The 19494-nt window shown below is 31.2% G+C and overlaps 1 protein-coding gene and 1 pseudogene across 1 annotated transcript; one reads left to right on the forward strand and one right to left on the reverse strand.

Annotated features, from left to right (window-relative positions):
• Nucleotides 1-5324: 5324 nt before the first annotated feature.
• LOC124840509 (16.9 kDa class I heat shock protein 1-like) lies at nt 5325-6001 on the forward strand (annotated as a pseudogene).
• A 2322-nt stretch (nt 6002-8323) lies between these two features.
• LOC124840506 (uncharacterized) lies at nt 8324-11281 on the reverse strand. Its single transcript, XM_047316570.2, has 3 exons — nt 10785-11281; nt 10134-10499; nt 8324-9202 (listed from the first exon to the last, which is right to left on the reverse strand). Exons 1-3 carry the CDS (start codon nt 11064-11066, stop codon nt 8561-8563), a joined length of 1290 nt encoding a protein of 429 aa, XP_047172526.1. The 5' UTR covers nt 11067-11281; the 3' UTR covers nt 8324-8560.
• Nucleotides 11282-19494: the final 8213 nt, after the last annotated feature.

The following is a 19494-nucleotide window of genomic DNA, read 5'->3' on the forward strand; positions in this document are numbered from 1 at the left end:
AGTCAAACCTGTTTGGCATTGTTTTTTTTTTTTTTGTGGATTAAATTATTGGGTGATGATACCTAGATAGAATTGGAGTTGGTTAATAAGTTTAGCACTAAAATTAACTTGGGTTTGAATTGAAAATAGCTAGCAAGAATCTGTTTCAGGTTGTGTATATTGTTTGGAAGAAGTCAACTTTTGGCTATAATATTGCATAAATTGTTGAATTTGGTTGCTGGAAATTATTCTGCACATTCTATTTACGTATTCTAAGTCTAGAAAAAGGGCTGAACTAAATTTCCAGGTTCATAGGAAGTGAAAGTAGTGTTTAGTGAGTGTTTTATGATTTCAATGTGATGTTTTGTGGCTATTTTAAGTAGGTGCAATTCTGGAAAAGATTTGATATTGTTCAACTATTTTAAATGATATAAAGGCTATGTTCTAATGCTAAATTCTCAATTATATGAATATGATATTCTTGTGTATTTCAGTTTCCATATATCTTATATGAATTAGTTTTGGACTGTCAAATATGTTTGCTATTGGGTTTTGACTATGACACTATTGACTAACCTTGTAAGGGTAAAATCTGTTTTAAGAATTGTGTGCTGTTGTTATACATTCATATGACGGGATTTCTTGTTATTATCATGTTTAGTTTCGAATTTTCATGATAATTAAAATTTTTGATTTATAAATTATCATCATGTTAAGTTTCAGACTTGATAATTATATTTTTAAAAATTAATAATTATCATATCATATCTTAAATTTGTTTCATAATTTAAATTTGTATTTTTTTATAAACTTTTATCATGTTAAGTCTCAGAATTGCTTTTTTAAAAACATAATTAATAATTATCATGTCAAATATACTATTAGCTTGCTAAGAACTTTTTTATCACATACTATCTCTAATTGACTTGATAATAAAAAAGTATTAAATATTTTAAAATAAATAATATTAATTTTCTCTAATAGTTTTAAAAAAATTATGTAATCTTGATTTCTTATTTTTCAAAATACGTCAGAGTAAGGTTAATTGTTAAGGTTAGTTCCTGTCGGGTCAAAATAATTTTAAAAAATATATTTTTATTATTTCATATTTTAATGTGTTAATTAATCTTTTGGAAAAAAACAAATATTTAAACGTTTACATTAATTTTATGCACTTAATTAAATGGAACTGTATTCAGACAACCGTTGTGAGATGCTAGTATTTGTCTTATGTAATCAATTTCCTAACTTAAATTTGATTATGTAAACCAATTTTTTTGGTTTTCTATAATTTTTCAAAATAAACTATGGTGGCGATTTTTTTCTAATATCTATATTCTTTTTACAAAAGTTTTCTTGTTCGTTGTCTTGGTACGATTTTGATTACGATAACGGTTAGGTTAGGGTTAAGGTAAGGATAAAGGTTAGGGTCATGGTTAGGTTCAATGTGAGGGTGAGGACCAAGCTTAGGATTAGAGTTATGAGTATGGTTATCACTAGGGTTATGGTTAAAGTTAAGGTTAACGACATGGATGTTGTCATGGTTAGACTTAGGATTTGGGTTAATGCTAGTGTTAGTGTTAGAGTTAGGGTCACGATTAGGATCAGGGTCATGGTTAGGGATACGGTTAGATAGTGTTAATGTTAGTGTTAGGGTTAGGGTCACGACTAAGTTTATGATTAGGATTAGGGTTAGACTTGGGGCTAGGCTAGGGGTAAGGGGCTAGGCTTGAGCCGGGGCTACTGGCTGAGGGTTAGCCTCGATCTAGTCGGGGTGGCTAGGGAGGCTAGTGGTAGGCGGTTAGGGACTAGGGGTTAAGGTTCAGGGTTAAGGGCTAGTGGTAGGCGGTTAGGGGCTAGGCGGTTAAGGGCTAACCCCGATCTAGTCGAGGTTAGGGGTTAGCCCTGATCTAGTCGAGGTTAGGGGCTAGGCTCAGGCCGAGGCCAGGGCTAGGGCGAGGGGTAAGGGGGGTTAGGGGCGAGAGGCAAAAGGGGCTGGGGGTTAGACCCAATCTAGCCAGCGCTACGGGCGCGAAGGGTTAGGGGCTAGGGGTTAAGGGTCAGGGTTAAGGATAAGGGGCTAGCCTAAGAGGGGTTAGGATCGAGTCTGGGCTAGGGCTAGGGGTCGAGGCTAAGGGCTAAGGGTTAGGGGTTAAGGGTCGGGGTTAGGGGTAAGGGGCTAGGCTATCTAGGCTAGGCTAGGATCGAGTTAAGGTTAGGGGCTAGCCCTGATCTAGCGGGAGTTGGCAACCGACAGGGCTAGGGGTTGGCCCAGGCTAGGGGCCAAGGGCTAGCCTAGGAGGCTAGACCCGGGGTTAACCAGAGCTAAGGGCTAACCAGGGTTAGGGGTTAACTAGGTCTAACCGGGTCTAACCAAGGGTGAACTGGATCATGGCTAGATGCTAGGGGGTAGGGGTTAATCGTACTAATCATGATTAACTTACTATATAACTATGGTCATGGTTAACTAACTGCAAAAACTAATTGCGGTTAACTAACCATGGTTAACTAATCGCGGTTACCTAACCATGGTTAACTAACCATAGTTAATTAATTGAGGTTAACTAACCATGGTTAACCAACCGCGGTTAACTAACCATAGTTAACCAACCGCGACTAACTAATCATGGTTAACTAATCGTGGTTAACCAACCGCGATTAACTAATCATGGTTAATTAATTGGGGTTAACTAACCGAGGTTAACCAATTGCGGTTAACTAACTGTGGTTAACCAATTGTGTTTAACTAACCGTGGTTAATTGATCACGGTTAACTTACCGCGGTTAACTCACCACGGTTAACTTACTACGGTTAACTCACTGCGATTAACTGATAATGGTTAACCAACCATGATTAACTAACTACGGTTAACTAACCATTGTCAACTAACCGCGGTTAACTAACCATGGTTGACTAATTGCGATTAACTAACAATGGTTAACTAATTGCGGTTAACTAACTAATAACAGTTAACTAATCATGGCAAGCTAAAATTTAACCACAGTTAACTAACCATGGTTAACTAACCACAGTTAACTAACCATGATTAACTAACTATGGTTTAACTAACTGCGGTTAACTAACTATGGTTAACTAATTGAGGTTAATTAACCGTGGTTAACTAACCATGGTTAACTAACTGCGGTTAACTAACCATGGTTAACTAACCGTAGTTAACTAACCATGGTTAACTAACTGCGGTTAAGTAGCCATGGTTAACTAACTATGTTTAACTAAACCCTAAACCCTAACCCTAAACTCTAACCCTAAACCCTAACCGTAGACCTTAGACCCTAGACCCTAATCCCTAATCTCTAATCCCTAAACTCTAAACTCTAAACCCTACACCCTACACCCTATACCCTACACCCTACACCCTACACTATAATTGGCAACAAAACAGATTGAGGTTAAGGTAACACTAAAAGAGAACATGTACTATGCTTTAATTTAGGTTAAGGTTGAATTCAAGTTTGGGGGAAGAAAATATCATAAAAAGAAAGGGATTGATAAAAAGGGTGCTTGAACTGAAAAAGAAGGTTGAGTTGTGAAAGAAAATGGTATGGAATGAGTGATATATGTTAGTATTTGATTATTGCTTTAGGAATTGAAACATGTACTGATGTTCTCTATTTAAAGTGGTGACTTTGAATCCAATAAAAACCATGATTTTATTTTCTAGCCAAGTCAAGGCATAACCTAAAAAGACCTTTTGACTTAACCAATGGTGTGTGAATTAAATGAAATGCAAAAGCTGATGAAGTTCTATGACAACTCGACTGTCATGTGAGGACAAACACTTGAGTGGTGAGTAATGCTACATGTTGATTTGGTTGTTCATATTATATGCATATGTGATTTTATGAGTGATGCACCATGTCATACTTGTTTGAAATATTTGGGAATGCATGTGATTTTTCTGATGTGCAAAGTCATTTTATCAAAATGTCAAATGTTTGTTGTGATGTTTATTTTCTTTTGTGATTTTATGAGGGCATGAAATAGTTCAAGTTTGGGGGAGTTGATAAGTGTGAAAAAGAGTTGTTTTTACACTTATATTTGAGCTCAATCTTGTAATTATTCATGTTGTTCCTCATTGAAAAGCTATAAAAGGAAGTAGAAAGTTGTGTAAACATTGTACAGGAAAGGTTACATTATTTGGACTACTGTCAGTTAATTCTCGCTAAGCGCAAGCCATAATTTGCACAATCATAAGGAAGACTTTCACACAATGCACCAGCACTATGCGTTGAGCGAATGTCATCAGTTGAAGAACAACAGTTAAGAAATTTGCTCAGCGCATACACAGCGAATTAATTAAATGATGTTGGCTTAAAAGACATCAGAGAAAGACAAAAACTATCTTCTGACATAACTAAGCACAAAAAATACTGGAGAACTTGAGGAGATGATCAGGAGACACTTCAAGGCATCAAGACTTCGTTTTCAGCAAGGAATTGTTGTAAAGAGTATGTTCTAGATGTCTACGAGAGGCTAGTTTTTTCTGTTCATTGGAATTTGTTGTATGACTTTATATTAATGTAAGTTTCCTGTGCAATATATGTCTGTGTTCTTGTGTTTTTCTTTAAACGTTCTTTTTTTTACTAGGAAGTATTTTTGGAACATAAACGTGTAAGAAAATCAACTAAAAGTAACTACACTAGGAATAACTTATGTGCTTCTGGTCATTCTTAACATCTGAAGTTAATGCAAGTTATCTCTTGAATAATTAAGAAATTAATAATTTAATTGATAATTTTAGAACTTGCTTTAAGAAATTAAATCAAGATACATTGATGTGAATACTTGAATATGTAACACATGTTGTTTAAGATATTACTGTAATGTAGTTTAAGACCAATTTCAATGATCTTTTATCCAATTTTACATTCTAAAATTTTTACGTTGTTAATTTTATGTAATTTTCCAAAATTGAAATCAAATGTTATCATCAGTAAATTGATTTTGATAAACAAGCTTGATTAAATAACGTGACTCAAATTCTCTTGAGAGAACGATATTTAAACTTATTTCACTGTATTACTTGAATGATTTGGTATATTTGCCAAAAAATTATCAACTCTAACCTTAACTATAACCATAATCCTAAGAATAACTCTCACTCTAACCCTGACCTTAACCTTGATACTAACCTCGACCCCAACCATAAATGTAACCTCAACCCAGACTCAAACCTTAATCTTCACCCTTACTTCAACCCTTACACTAACACTAATCTAGAGGTTTAATAAAAAAATTCGCTGCTTGCTGGTAAGAGGTTATTGGCAACAACTTGAGTAATTTAGAGTTAATTTTCTCACAAACGACGTGAGAATCTATTTTGATGTGTTTGGTGCGCTCCTGGAAAACTTGGTTTAAAGCTATCTCGATTGCTAGAGAGATATTGAAGGATTCGTTGAGCAAGTTGTCATGTGTAGCGGTTGGTAAGAAAAACATGGGCTAACCTAACGCACAGTTTCCTATATAAATGTTCCTCAGTTTATTCTCTGTAGAAGAAAGAAAGTGGGGCTGAAAATCCTGTAAATAGCCCTGGCTCTCATCCCAAACATCTTTGGTGGTTGACGAAACTACGCGTACGATCCTTTGTCTCAGCACTCGCGTGGACTGGAAAGAGAATGCAAAGGCTCACGTGTTCATCGTGGACCTTCCCGGGTGGACTTTCCCGGGTTGAAGAAGGAGGAGGTGAAGGTGGAAGTGGAAGAAGGGAGTGTGCTGCAGATTAGTGGAGAGAGAAGCAGAGAGGAGGAAGAGAAGGATGATAAGTGGCATTGCGTTGAGAGAAGCTCTGGGAAGTTCGTGAGGAGGTTCAGGCTTCCCGAGAATGCAAAAATTGAAGAGATCAAGGCCGGTATGGAAAATGCGGTGCTTACTGTTACTGTACCTAAAGAGGAAGAGAAGAAACCTCAGATGAAGTCAATTCAAACCTCTGGCTAGATATCTCTTTCTTCTATATTCTATCCTGTGTTTCCTTTTTATCATCATGCATTACATTTATGTGAAGTTCTAATCTTGTGGTTCTTAAGTTTTCTTGTTACATGTTTCAATAAATGTTAGCTCAAGTCACTTATGCTAGCCTCTGTTTCTCTTTTATTGCAATATATATATATATATATATATATATATATATATATATATATATATATATATATATATATATATATATATTAATTAGTGATCTAGCACTAATTTTTATAGATGAGTGATAACATTTACAATCTTTCACATTTGGAAATATAGCTAGTAAGTTGGATTGTGTTTTCTCTTAGAGTGTTTTTATATTGATGAAACTAAAACAATATAGTACTTGTAAGAACCAAAAGTGGTTTGTGTATTCACTTGTAATAAATTGATTCTATCTCCTTGACGAAAAATTGCATATAATATGGTATAGTATGTGAGTTTGAATGAAAGTAATATAAAATATTTTATGTTATTAGCTTTGTTGTTCACACAGTTTAGTTCAAGGACAGATATCTCGGACAAATTTTCTTGGAACAGGAGGATGCGGTGGTCCTAGAGAATTTATGGGATTTAAATTAGATAATTTTTTTATTTTTTATTTATAAACCATGTCATTAATAAATAATAAAACATAAAATTAAATGTAATAAAAATAAAAAAGTTATTGAAATATTATTTTTCTTCCTTTGCCATCTTATTAATTTACAATTTCTATTCATCTTTTACTATTTTCCATGTTCTTTTCTATTTTAAAAAAAGAGAAAAAAAAGTTAAATATAAATTCATTATTTTTCATCTCTCTTGTTTCATTTATCTCATATATTTTTAATATTTTTAACTGGGTTTAATTATCATATATTTTCATTTTTAATTTATGTGTTTTTTTAATCATTTTTAATTGTGACTTGATAGATTTTCTTTTTAGTAATCATATCTTAATATTTAATCAAATTATGATGATTTATATTTTTTCGTCTTGAACGTTTTCTTCGTAGATATATTTATGAAAAATAAAAGAATAGATTTATTTCTTAAAAGTTCTTAGATAGATATTTTTATGAAAAATAAAAGAATAGTTTCATTTGTGATACAAAGTTATTTTTATGAAAAATGAAAGAATAGATTCATTTGTGATACAAAGTTTCCTATGAAAAAGGAAATAAGTATATTATTTTGATTTTTAAAATTCAATTTCTTCACTACTTTTTCTTAAGCATGATATTAACTACTTCTTCTTAATCACGATTCAATTATTTACTTTTAGTGTATTATTGACAATTATTAAATATATAAATTTTATGTGTATTATTTTGAGATTATTTACTTTTATTGTATTATTAACAATTATTAAATATATAAATTTATGTATATTTTTTTGACTGTCAAAAAATAGGTTAAAATCTGTTATTGATTTAATCTAATTATATGAGAAGAGTTTAAGATCTACTTAATCTCTTTTTAGCAATTTATTTTGAAGAAAATTGTTAAAATATTTAAATAAAGTAAATAATATATCTATATATATCTATATATATATATATATATATATATGAACATAAAAAAATAAATTAAGAAGGACAAACAATAAAAGAAAATCAAATATAATTTAAAATTCTAAACTAAAATTTTAACTATAAAGATTTTGTAAAATACACATCTAAAATAAATAAATTTATTTAGTACGAAGTGATTTTCTCATTATATTTATATATTTTAAATTATAAGAATAATTGACAATTGTACACAGTACATCAAGAAAATCTAAAAAATACTAATGGGCACCAGTGCTTATGTATTTTAGAAATTATGACATAATTATAATATAAAATAAATTAAAAATTGGAAAAAAAGTTATGTAAATACTTAAATTAGAAAAAAGTTAAAACAAATAATGTATATATAAGACACATTTAAGCACTCCGAAAAGAACATCTCCATTAATGGAGATGATGTGAGATGGTTACTATTTTGGGCAGAAAAAGAGTCTTGAATCGATTAAGCAAATCTAAAAGACCAAAATTATATCCAGCATCTTCAATTTATTACATTTTTTCTTCATTTGTTATTTTCTTTTTTCTTTTTTCTTTATCAATGACGGCATTTCTTGTCCAATATTCTTTTTTTTTTTCTTATTCTTGCATTTTGTTGTTTCATTTTGTTTTTCATCCTTTGAACTATGAACCCAACAGAAAGAAAAAAATATTGTGTTTATTGGTTTATTAAATGAGTAAAGAGAAATAAAACAAAAAAAGATGAAATAAACTATTTCTCCTTTCTTTTTCTGATTTTGTTTTTGCTATTTATTCATTTATTCCATTTTATTGTTTTAGCTTCTATTTATTTTATTTCTGGTTCACGTAGACATCAACATGGGTATTACTGTAATTTAATATATACAAATATGCAAATAAATAGTTGTTCATTTGAGAACCAGTATTACTCAAATATTTAATATTAGACTGAACAATGTTTTAGTTTTTTAGAAATGATTTTAGTCTCGTACTCATGTTATTTGACGTACACTATATATATTTCCTTCGAGCATGACCAAGCCCCACAAATCAAATGGTGTGGTCTTACAAAATGGAAGGTACTGATTTACATGTCTTCTTCATCACCATCACTTTCACTACCACTTGAATCATCCACATTAACAGCAGCTACTTTGGAAACACTAATCTTAAAAGAAGCAGATTGAATCTTGTAAGGTAACTTTGTATTGCTTGCAGCCATCCTACAATCTTCCACCACTTTTTCTTCCTCTTTCTTCAAATCACTGGGTGGTAGGAAGCAATCAATGGACAACCCTTTGATGTTAAAATCCACTTCTTCAATCTTCCAAACCTCTTTTACTCTGGTTTTGGAATGGCTCTCTGGGCCTTCACCAAACCTAGACAGTGTCACCCAAGTTTTTCCTGCATGTGCTATGTTAATTCCATCCACAGTTTTGTAGTCTTGTATTAGAGACTCCATGTTGGTTTCCCAGAATATAGCATCATTTGCTGTGGTTTTGAGTTTCAGCAAGTGAGAGTCCTCTAATTGGACCAAAAGACCTGTTCTTTGGCTGAAGTAGCCCCACACAGTGTGACGTATAATCTCTACGTTGCTGCTACTTCTTGTTTGAAGTGTATTGGAATCTGCTTCAAGTTTCAATATGAAACATTCTTCGTTATTCACTGTCTTCTCTCCAATGCATATGGAGTTGTTGAACAAATTGGCTGTGGACCTTGGATCAAGACCCTGTTTAAAGGCATTAACTGTCAAAAACTTGCAGAATAGATGACAGTGTTTCTACAAATTCATAACCAAAGTGTGGAAATAAACATGAGGTAATGTGTCTGTGATTTGACACTAGCTAGTAGTGTTTAGTTTATTAACACAATCCTTAGCCTAAAGGATTGATTGATAAGACTTAAGAAGCATGGGAAAATGGTACGTCAATCATGCCTATTGATAATGCATATGATGCTTATTGTTAGTCGTACTTGATGTCTTGGTAATAGCCAGAAGATGTTTAAATGCGAGTACGTGTTGAAAGGCTTGGAAGGACTTGACAAAAATGGATAAACCAGTTGTCATGCACTGAAGAATGAAGATAGATATTGTTGACTTCTAGAATGAGGTAGATATTGTTAACTGTCAAATTGAAGGAGTATTATACTTTTGGGTTCAGACTATATAAGGAAGAAATTTCTTTGCATTAAATTGTTGACTTTTGTTAATAAATGTAGACACCATTGCATTCTGGGAGGGCTAAGTTATCAATTTCTGTGAAAAGCAATGAGGAAAGTAATTTGACTTTTCTGAGAAAAAGTTCTGGTGTTCTTTTTTGAAAGGGAAGCACTTGATTTTGGGTGAGTAAGCTTTGGTTAGGCAGCGTTTGAAAACATATTCAAACTAGCTTTTCTGCTACAGGGAGCTAAACCTTTATTCTAATTGCTAGAGAAAAAAACAGCATGTGAAGTGGGAATGCAACGTATTTGGGAACACATTCAATTCAGATTTACACTTGAGTGACTCAGGAAATCAAGTTTAATACAATAAAAGACGAAACAAGTATTACTGCAAGAACACGGTTTAGAATATAACATATCAAAACATAATCATGATTAAGAACTCAAATTAAAGAGGAAAAACTGAAAAAGAAAAGGATAATTTAAAGTGAAATTACCTGAAGTAAACGCCTGAGTGGTCTTGGTGGGCCACGAGAAGCATGAGAATGGTGCCATGGTGTTTGCCTCCATGCCACTTTCCCATCACTCCCGGCACTGATTTTGTACCCAGAAACAACCAGCTCCAAACACCACAGTTCTGGCTTCTTCTGCCACACAACAAACCCTCCCACTTCCCCTTTCTTCTGCATCTTCTTCACTTTCACCATCTTCTTCTTACTCACACATTCTTCACTTCCTGAAAACTCTGTTGTCCCTACCCTCACCTCCCCCACAGCGTACATGCTTTCCACCCAATTCAAAGCACTCTCTCCTCCCACAGCCGCCACGTACTGTTTCACTATGTATTTCGCCATCGAAGCCTCCTTCACGACACACAACGAAAGATTCAAACTTTAGATACATATACAATACTAAGAAAAAAACTTATTATAGTTCTTCTTCAGATGCTTTCTGGGGTTGCTTTTCAGCATAGAGAATTCGAGTTTCATATCAGTAATCGACATATAGTACTGGTAATAGTAAATTTTTGCATTAAAAGATAACATCGATTACTGAAGTGAAACTCCAAATTGAAAAACAGTTTAAAAAACATCTAAGAACTGCGTGGAAAACAGAGAGAATGCTGTCTTGGTAACTAGTATACTAACAATGTTATGGGATTTAATGGTGATGGGTTGGTCGTGAGAAGTGACTGGGAGAGGGATCAATGGTGCTCCAACAACACCAAGCAAGAGCTGGATATCAGTATTTTGGTCCCCAAAGAGTGATGATGATGTAGAAGATTCAACGTTTGGCTTCATCCATGACTTCATGTTATGCCAAGCTCTGCTGGTTCCGCTTTTGATGGTGAAAATCTCTTCTGGGATGGGAACCTCGAGCACGGTTTGGAGTCCATCCTCGCGAGCAAGATTGGGACAGAGTTTCTTCATAGCAGAGAGAGAGAGATATAGGAAGCAGAAATCAAAGAGATGAGTGAAGGAAATGTGGTTTGATTTTGATGAGCATGAAATGAAGAAAATGTTTATGGGTTGAGATGACTTATGAGATGAGAAAGTGACGAAAGAGAAGAGAAAAGAGAGGGTTGGAGTCTTGAACGGAAAGGGAGAAGGAAATAGTTATACGAGTGTTGTTGAGTATTGAGTATGTTACTTTGGAAAAAGATTAACAACCAAACTATGGGGACCCTCACTTGGCTATCTCGTCGTGTTCGCACGCCTCTCGTACTTTTCTTAATAACTTAAGGTTTCCCTTTAAAATTAATGTACATGTTTCAATAATTTTAAGGTTTTCATCTCAACTTATTTTATTTTTTTCCAAAGGGAACATGCTAAGTTAGGTTGTCGCTGCTTATCTTTATTTACTCTGCCACAAAATCAAAGCCCAAATCCTCATAAAAGTCCTCCGGTTCATACCTTCTTATAGTCTTTCCAAACGCCAAATTGTAAGAATTTATTGCATCACTTTTTAGCTAAATTATTAACCAAAATCTGTCCAATGTATTTAATTACATGTCTTTTCAAAGGAGGATCAACAAAATTCCGTATTAAAATTATATAGTTTATTATTTTTAAGTAAAAAACGTAAATGGAAATTCAATGATGTAAGAATCTGGTGTTCTTTCTCTTTCACATAGTAATATTATTGATTAATCAAGTAGATTAAAAATGACATTGTATGAAATGTGGTTGTGAGGAGTTGAAACATGTATATACTTAGTGTGGCCGCTACACAATTGGGTTAGTTTCTCTTGAGACACACACATACACAATAAGTGAATTTGATTAAGGGGTTAAAATAAAAGTGAAAATGAAGAAAAGAAAAAGAGAAAGTGATGAGTGAAGTTGAAATTGGACAAGGACGAGGTCGAAAGAGAGTAATAACCCCACAATTCAAACTTTGTTACCTCCCAGAATGGCATGAATACCTTTATACAAGCTTTGTCTTTTTTTAACTAATAATTGGTAACTGGTTAAAAGGATAAGATGATGGTTATTGAAGATACGATACCTTTTAAGTTGAGATAATGTCGGGGCAACACATGATGCATGCGAAGAACATAAAGATGTGCATGTTAGATATGGAAGATGCGACCAACATTCTCAAATTGTAATTGTAATTGAGAATGGTAGCCCATGGCCCTGCCAATTGGTGGTTGCTGGTTATAGGTTAGGCTCACATGAATTTGTTCATGTCTCCGGCGAACAGGGCCACATGAGCTGTGGTCGGATCCTATCTCTGATTATTGGTCACAAGAACCTGTTAAGCGACAAAACACATCTTGTCGTTTCTCAATTCTGAATCATTTCACTCACGTTCATCAAAAATGCTGCACCAATTAACTATATACCATGTTGTTACAACTATCAAGAGCTTTATTATTTATGAAATGTTTTTGTGTATGAGTTTTATATAATTAAGAACAAAACTGGTTCTGCAATATATCACAATTAGTTTAAGTGGATATTCATGATAATGATTTTTGTTTGATATCGTATTGTATTAATATGTACTGAAAGGGGCTTGCTTTAGGTTGCGTTTGGAGTGAATAGTTTCTTAAGGAGGCAGAAAGAAGTAAAAGTTGTAATATATTGACGTTGTTTGAGATATTTTTAATTGAGTGTTTATTTTTTATACATTAGTATATATTTTTTAATTGATTTACTATTGTTTATTCTTTTTTTTTAACCAGATGATATGATTTTTACTCATTTGTTTTTATATCCTGTAATTAATATAAAATAATATTATATTTAATATAAATGAATGGTTTTTATTGTTTTTATTGAGAAAGTGTTGGGTAATTTGAAACCATCATTCACACCTATATTAATCAATCAGGTGATTATATGAAATTATGATAAAGTATTACCAGTTTATTATTTACCACAATTTTAATAAAATATTTAAAATAAATTATTGTTAATATTATTTTATATTAATTATTAAATATCATATTTATTAAAAGGTAAATATTCAGAAATAAGATGGAAGAAATTATTAATCATACACTTAATAAGATAACAATTAAATAGTGGAGACTTAAAATATTACACACACACACACACATATATATATATATATATATATATATGTGTGTGTGTGCGCGCAAAATAATAAACAAATTTAATAAAAAATAATTAAATTACAAATTAAGACAATAAAACTGTGAGTAAAATTAGATTTGGTTTCATTTCAGAGTCAAATTTTGTAAATAGAAAAGATTCTACTGAGAGCAATTAATATGTTAATCATCCACACTAATTAATATTATAGTAAATCTAAAAATATCTGGAGGTAATTTTGCTTGAGAAATAACTGGATATTAATTATTTCAAACACAACCTTAACTGCAGTGTAAAAACTTTTAAAATGGGTATTTTAAGTAAAACAAAAACAGGTAAGTATTTCTATATTTCAAAAGAATTAGCATTTGGGTAGGAAAAAGGAGCAAATGCTGAAGAAAGTGTTTCATTCTGAAAAGGAAATTCATTTTTCTCACAACAGATGTTCTATTTATTTTTATCAAAATTACAACCAGGCTTCCATGTTATTACTTCTTATAACACTTCGGTGTTTTTCTACCTTTTAATTAATTAATATAATTAAATCACATTGCTTATCATCGGCCTTTTAGCAACAATAAGTAATTAAATAATATATATATATATATATATATATATATATATATAGGGGTTTGCTAATGCGCGTACACCTGTTTTTCAGTTGGTATGTGTACCGGGTTTTAGTAGACAAAAATATCCTTATATATCATGGATTCTAAGTTTTAAGGTTAAAAAAAGAAACTCCCCAAACCCTTACTCACCTCTCTCATTCCTCTCAACCCTTTCTCTTTCCTCTTTCTTACTCCAACCTTTTCTCTGTCATCCCTACTGTAGCCCCAATTGAAAAAATCAGAAACACTTGTTGTTAAACAATCTTAAAAAAAATGATTTTATAATGAGTTTTCATCTTATAATTTTTGTCTTATCTAATTTTATCCAATTTTCACAAGCATAAACGAATTGGTAATTGACCTGGAAAAAATCAGAAATACTCGCTATTAAACAATTTCTTACAAAAAATGATTTTATAATGAGTTTTTATTTTATAATTTTTGTCTTATCTAATTTTATGTAATTTTCACAAGCATGACATCAAAGGAGTTGGTAATTGGCCTGGAAAAAAATCAGAAACACTCAGTTGTTAAACAATTTCTTACAAAAAATGATTTTATAATGAGTTTTCATTTTATAATTTTTGTCGTATATAATTTTATCTAATTTTCACAAGCATAATGACATCTGAAAGAATTGATAATTGGCCTGGAGGGCTTTTTTAGAGATGATGATTCAACAAATACAGATGATGAAATTAGAGAGGTTAGTGAAGATGGTGAAATTGAAGAGATCTTGAATGAACTTTTGCCTTGAATGTGAATATGTCAATGACTCAACTCTTTTCAAAGGAAAATTTTTTAGAGGCATGTGTTTCTGATTTTTTTCAATTGGGGCTACAGTAGGGATGACAGAGAAAAAGTTGGAGTGAGAGAGATGAAAGAGAAAGGATTGAGAGGAATGAGAGAGGTGAGTAAGGGTTTGGGGGGTTTCTTTTTTTTTTTTTTTAAGTTTTGAGAATGAAAATTATTAAAATACCCTTAACATTAAAACTTGGAATCCATAATATATAAAGGTATCTTTGTCTACTAAAAGCTAAAACCCGGTACATATTACTAATTATATATATATATATATATATATATATGGGGTTTGCTAACGCACGTACGCCTGTTTTTCAGTTGGTATCTTTGTCTACTAAAATCCGGTAGACATTGCTAAAATGTACCAACTGAAAAACAGGCGTACGTGCGTTAGCAAACCCCATATATATATATATATATATATATATATATATATATATATATATATATAATTAGTAATATGTACCGGGTTTTAGCTTTTAGTAGACAAAAATATCCTTATATATCATGGATTCTAAATTTTAAGGTTAAGGGTATTTTAATAATTTTCATTCTCAAAACTAAAAAAAAAAAAAGAAACCCCCAAACCCTTGTTAAACAATCTTACAAAAAAATGATTTTATAATGAGTTTTCATCTTATAACTTTTGTCTTATCTAATTTTATCCAATTTTCACAAGTATAAAGGAATTGGTAATTGACCTGGAAAAAAATCAGAAATACTTGTTGTTAAACAATTTCTTACAAAAAAATGATTTTATAATGAGTTTTTATTTTATAATTTTTGTCTTATCTAATTTTATGTAATTTTCACAAGCATAATGACATCAAAGGAGTTGGTAATTGGCCTGAAAAAAAATCAGAAACACTCTGTTAAACAATTTCTTACAAAAAATGACTTTATAATGAGTTTTCATTTTATAATTTTTGTCGTATATAATTTTATCAAAGGAAATTTTTTTAAAGGCATGTGTTTCTGATTTTTTTCAATTGGGGCTACAGTAGGGATGACAGAGAAAATGTTGGAGTGAGAGAGATGAAAGAGAAAAGATTGAGAGGAATGAAAAATTTGAGTAAGGGTTTGGGGGTTTCTTTTTTTTTTTTTAAGTTTTGAGAATGAAAATTATTAAAATACCCTTAACCTTAAAACTTGGAATCCATAATATATAAAGGTATTTTTGTCTACTAAAATCCGGTAGACATTGCTAAAATGTACCAACTGAAAAACAGGCGTACGTGCGTTAGCAAACCCCATATATATATATATATATATATATATATATATATATATATATATATATATATATAATTAGCAATGTGTACCGGATTTTAGTAGACAAAAATATCCTTATATATCATGGATTCTAAGTTTTAAGGTTAAGGGTATTTTAATAATTTTCATTCTCAAAACTTAAAAAAAAAAAAAAACCCAAACCCTTACTCAGCTTTCTCATTCCTCTCAATCCTTTCTCTTTACTCTCACTCCAACCTTTTCTCTGTCATCCCTTATGTAGCCTCAATTAAAAAAATCAGAAACACTTGCCTTTAAAGTATGACTGTGGGTATGTTAAGCTGGTTGTTCATCCTGATGTTCCGTGAGTACTCGTCTTCACGTAGAGGAGGGTAGGTCATGTGTGGGAACGACACGAGGTCCTAGACCTTAGGGGTACGTTGAGTGCATCCTAGTTACTACATCACCCGGGTGCACGAATGCCTGTAGCTACACAGATTTCATACAGTCCAGACAGTCAGTCTAGTAATAATAGGCTTTGTACTATATGCATGATTGAAATGTATCTTGTGTGTTGGATTATTTGAAATGTATGTTTTTACACGAATTAAATTACATAAGCTTACCCTGTGTTTTCCTATCGTGTCTCGTTTTGTACGTTCGTCTTGTCGTTGCAATGATCATCCGTGTGGATGTGAACAGAAGGGGGCGAGCTGTTGGAGGAAGCGCTGGAAGAAGAAATTTTGGTAGAAGTAGAAGTAAAGACCGAACAGTAGGACGTTCGGTCAGTAGTGTAGCGTAGTAAGATGGTCGTTCGACCACCTCCTCTTTTGATTTTATTTGACCGTTCGGTAGCTTCTTTTGTAAACCGTTCGGATTAGTTTCGTACTGTTGTACATTTTAAATGTGTAAATTTGTCTGTAAGGCCGTTCGGCCGTAACTGTACGCTCTTTTAATTTAAGACTGATCTGAATTATTATTAAATGTAATTATTCTATGATATAGTTAATACTGTGTGTTTTCACATTTTATAATATATTGTTTTAATAAACCCGCAAAACAAGTAAATTCAAAGATAAAAAATCTGATAAATAAATAAATTGTATTTGAAAACAAAAAAATTTAAAACAGTGGTCATGATTTACTTTATTATTATTAAAATATATTTTACCTGTGCCGGATCAAACCTATTTTTATCTTAATTTTAACCTTCTTTTATATTATAATTTTTTCTTTTAAATTTAAACCTTTTCAACACACTGATTACATGAGTCAATAAAAAAATATATTCTAAATACGCTGTAGATCTTATGTCAAACTAAGCATACCTAAACCAACACTTAACCTTCAAGACCCCGAAAACAATATCATACTAACATTGATAAATTAAATTTTGTCAAAATAATTGTTAAAAGAATATAATTTATCAAAACAAAATTACATAATGAAAAAAACTATTAAGTAGCATGGAACGAATATTTATTTACGAAAAAAATGTTGAAACTCACATGAAAACTTAAACAATATTTTATAAATTAAAATTTGATTGAACCCTAAATATAATATTATACTAAACAGTACATATAGTAATATATTTATAAATGTTATGACTAAAGTAACATTAAAAAATTAAGCTATTTTAAAATGTATAACATTTAAAACTCATATATATATATATATATATATATATATATATATATATATATATATATATATATATATATATATATATATATATATATATATATATATATATATATATATATATATATATATATATAGGGGTTTGCTAACGCGCGTACGCCTGTTTTTCAGTTGGTACATTTTAGCAATGTGTACCGGGTTTTAGTAGACAAAAATATCCTTATATATCATGGATTCTAAGTTTTAAGGTTAAGGGTATTTTAATAATTTTCATTCTCAAAACTTAAAAAAAAAAAAAAAAGAAACCCCCAAACCCTTGCTCACCTCTCTCATTCCTCTCAATCATTTCTCTTTCATCTCTCTCACTCTAACATTTTCTCTGTCATCCCTACTGTAGTTCCAATTGAAAAAATCAGAAACACCCTCCTGTCTCTGTCATCCCTACTGGAGTCTCAATTGAAAAAATCAGAAACACCCTACTGTAGCCCCAATCGAAAAAATCAGAAACACTTGTCGTTAAACAATCTTACAAAAAAATGATTTTATAATGAGTTTTGATCTTATAATTTTTGTCTCATCTAATTTTATCCAATTTTCACAAGCATGAAGGAATTGGTAATTGACCTGGAAAAAATCAGAAATACTTGTTAAACAATTTCTTACAAAAAATGATTTTATAATGAGTTTTTATTTTATAATTTTTGTCTTATCTAATTTTCACAAGCATAATGACATCAGAGGAATTGGTAATTGGCCTGGAAAAAATCAGAAACGCTCGTTGTTAAACAATTTCTTACAAAAAATGACTTTATAATGAGTTTTCATTTTATAATTTTTGTCGTATATAATTTTATCTAATTTTCACAAGCATAATTGACATCCGAAAGAATTGGTAATTGGCCTGGAGGGTTTTTTTTTAGAGATGATGATTCAACATATGCAGATGATGAAATTAGAGAAATTAGTGAAGATGGTGAAATTGAAGAGATCTTGAATGAACCTTTGCCTGAAGGTGAATATGTCAATGACTCAACTCTTTACAAAGACAAATTGTTTAAAGGCAAGTGTTTCTGATATTTTCAATTGGGACTACAGTAGGGATGACAGAGAAAAGGTTGGAGTGAGAGAGATGAAAGAGAAAGGATTGAGAGGAATGAGAGAGGTGAGCAAGGGTTTGGGGGTTTCTTTTTTTTTTTTTTTTAAGTTTTGAGAATGAAAATTATTAAAATACCCTTAACCTTAAAACTTAGAATCCATGATATATAAGGGTATTTTTGTCTACTAAAATCCGGTACACATTGCTAAAATGTACCAACTGAAAAACAGGCGTACGCGCGTTAGCAAACCCCATATATATATATATATATATATATATATATATATATATATATATATATATATGAATGAAATATATATTTTTCTCATATATTGAAAAATATTGATAGTGGTAGAATTTCACAATAGCATAATAGAATGATGAAAGGAAAAATAATAAAAAAGAAGTTGAGAAGTGTAGTAGTGAGTGAGGTGAGAAATGAATGAGCGTTAATTGCGGCGAGTTAGTGGCAGCAACTCGTGCATTCACTCAACAAATTTCTTTCCAATTTATTACTATTAATGATAGCATTCTAATTATGCTGCTTCAACACACCTTTATGTCATACACTCTATCATTTCATTCTTATCTTCTTTTTTTCTCCTAAACCTAATTTCTTTCTCATTACACCTTATATGTGTAAATTTATAATTCCTATATTTAAGATAAGAAAAACCTTAAGACTTTATTATTATTATTATTATTATTATTATTATTATTATTATTATTATTATTATTATCAATTATTGCTATAATTTTTTCCAACAACAATTTATAATAAGTATAGTATTTAAAATAGTTATCATAAAAATTTATAAACTTACTTTTAATAAATGTTAAATTTTAGAAAAGAACAATATTTAAATATATAATTATATTAATTCTAGTTGTATTAATCTAATAAATTTGA

This window comes from Vigna umbellata, chromosome 1 (assembly GCF_029865625.1).
Source record: "Vigna umbellata cultivar VRB3 chromosome 1, Vumbellata_1.0, whole genome shotgun sequence".
NCBI classification, from domain to species: Eukaryota; Viridiplantae; Streptophyta; class Magnoliopsida; order Fabales; family Fabaceae; genus Vigna; species Vigna umbellata.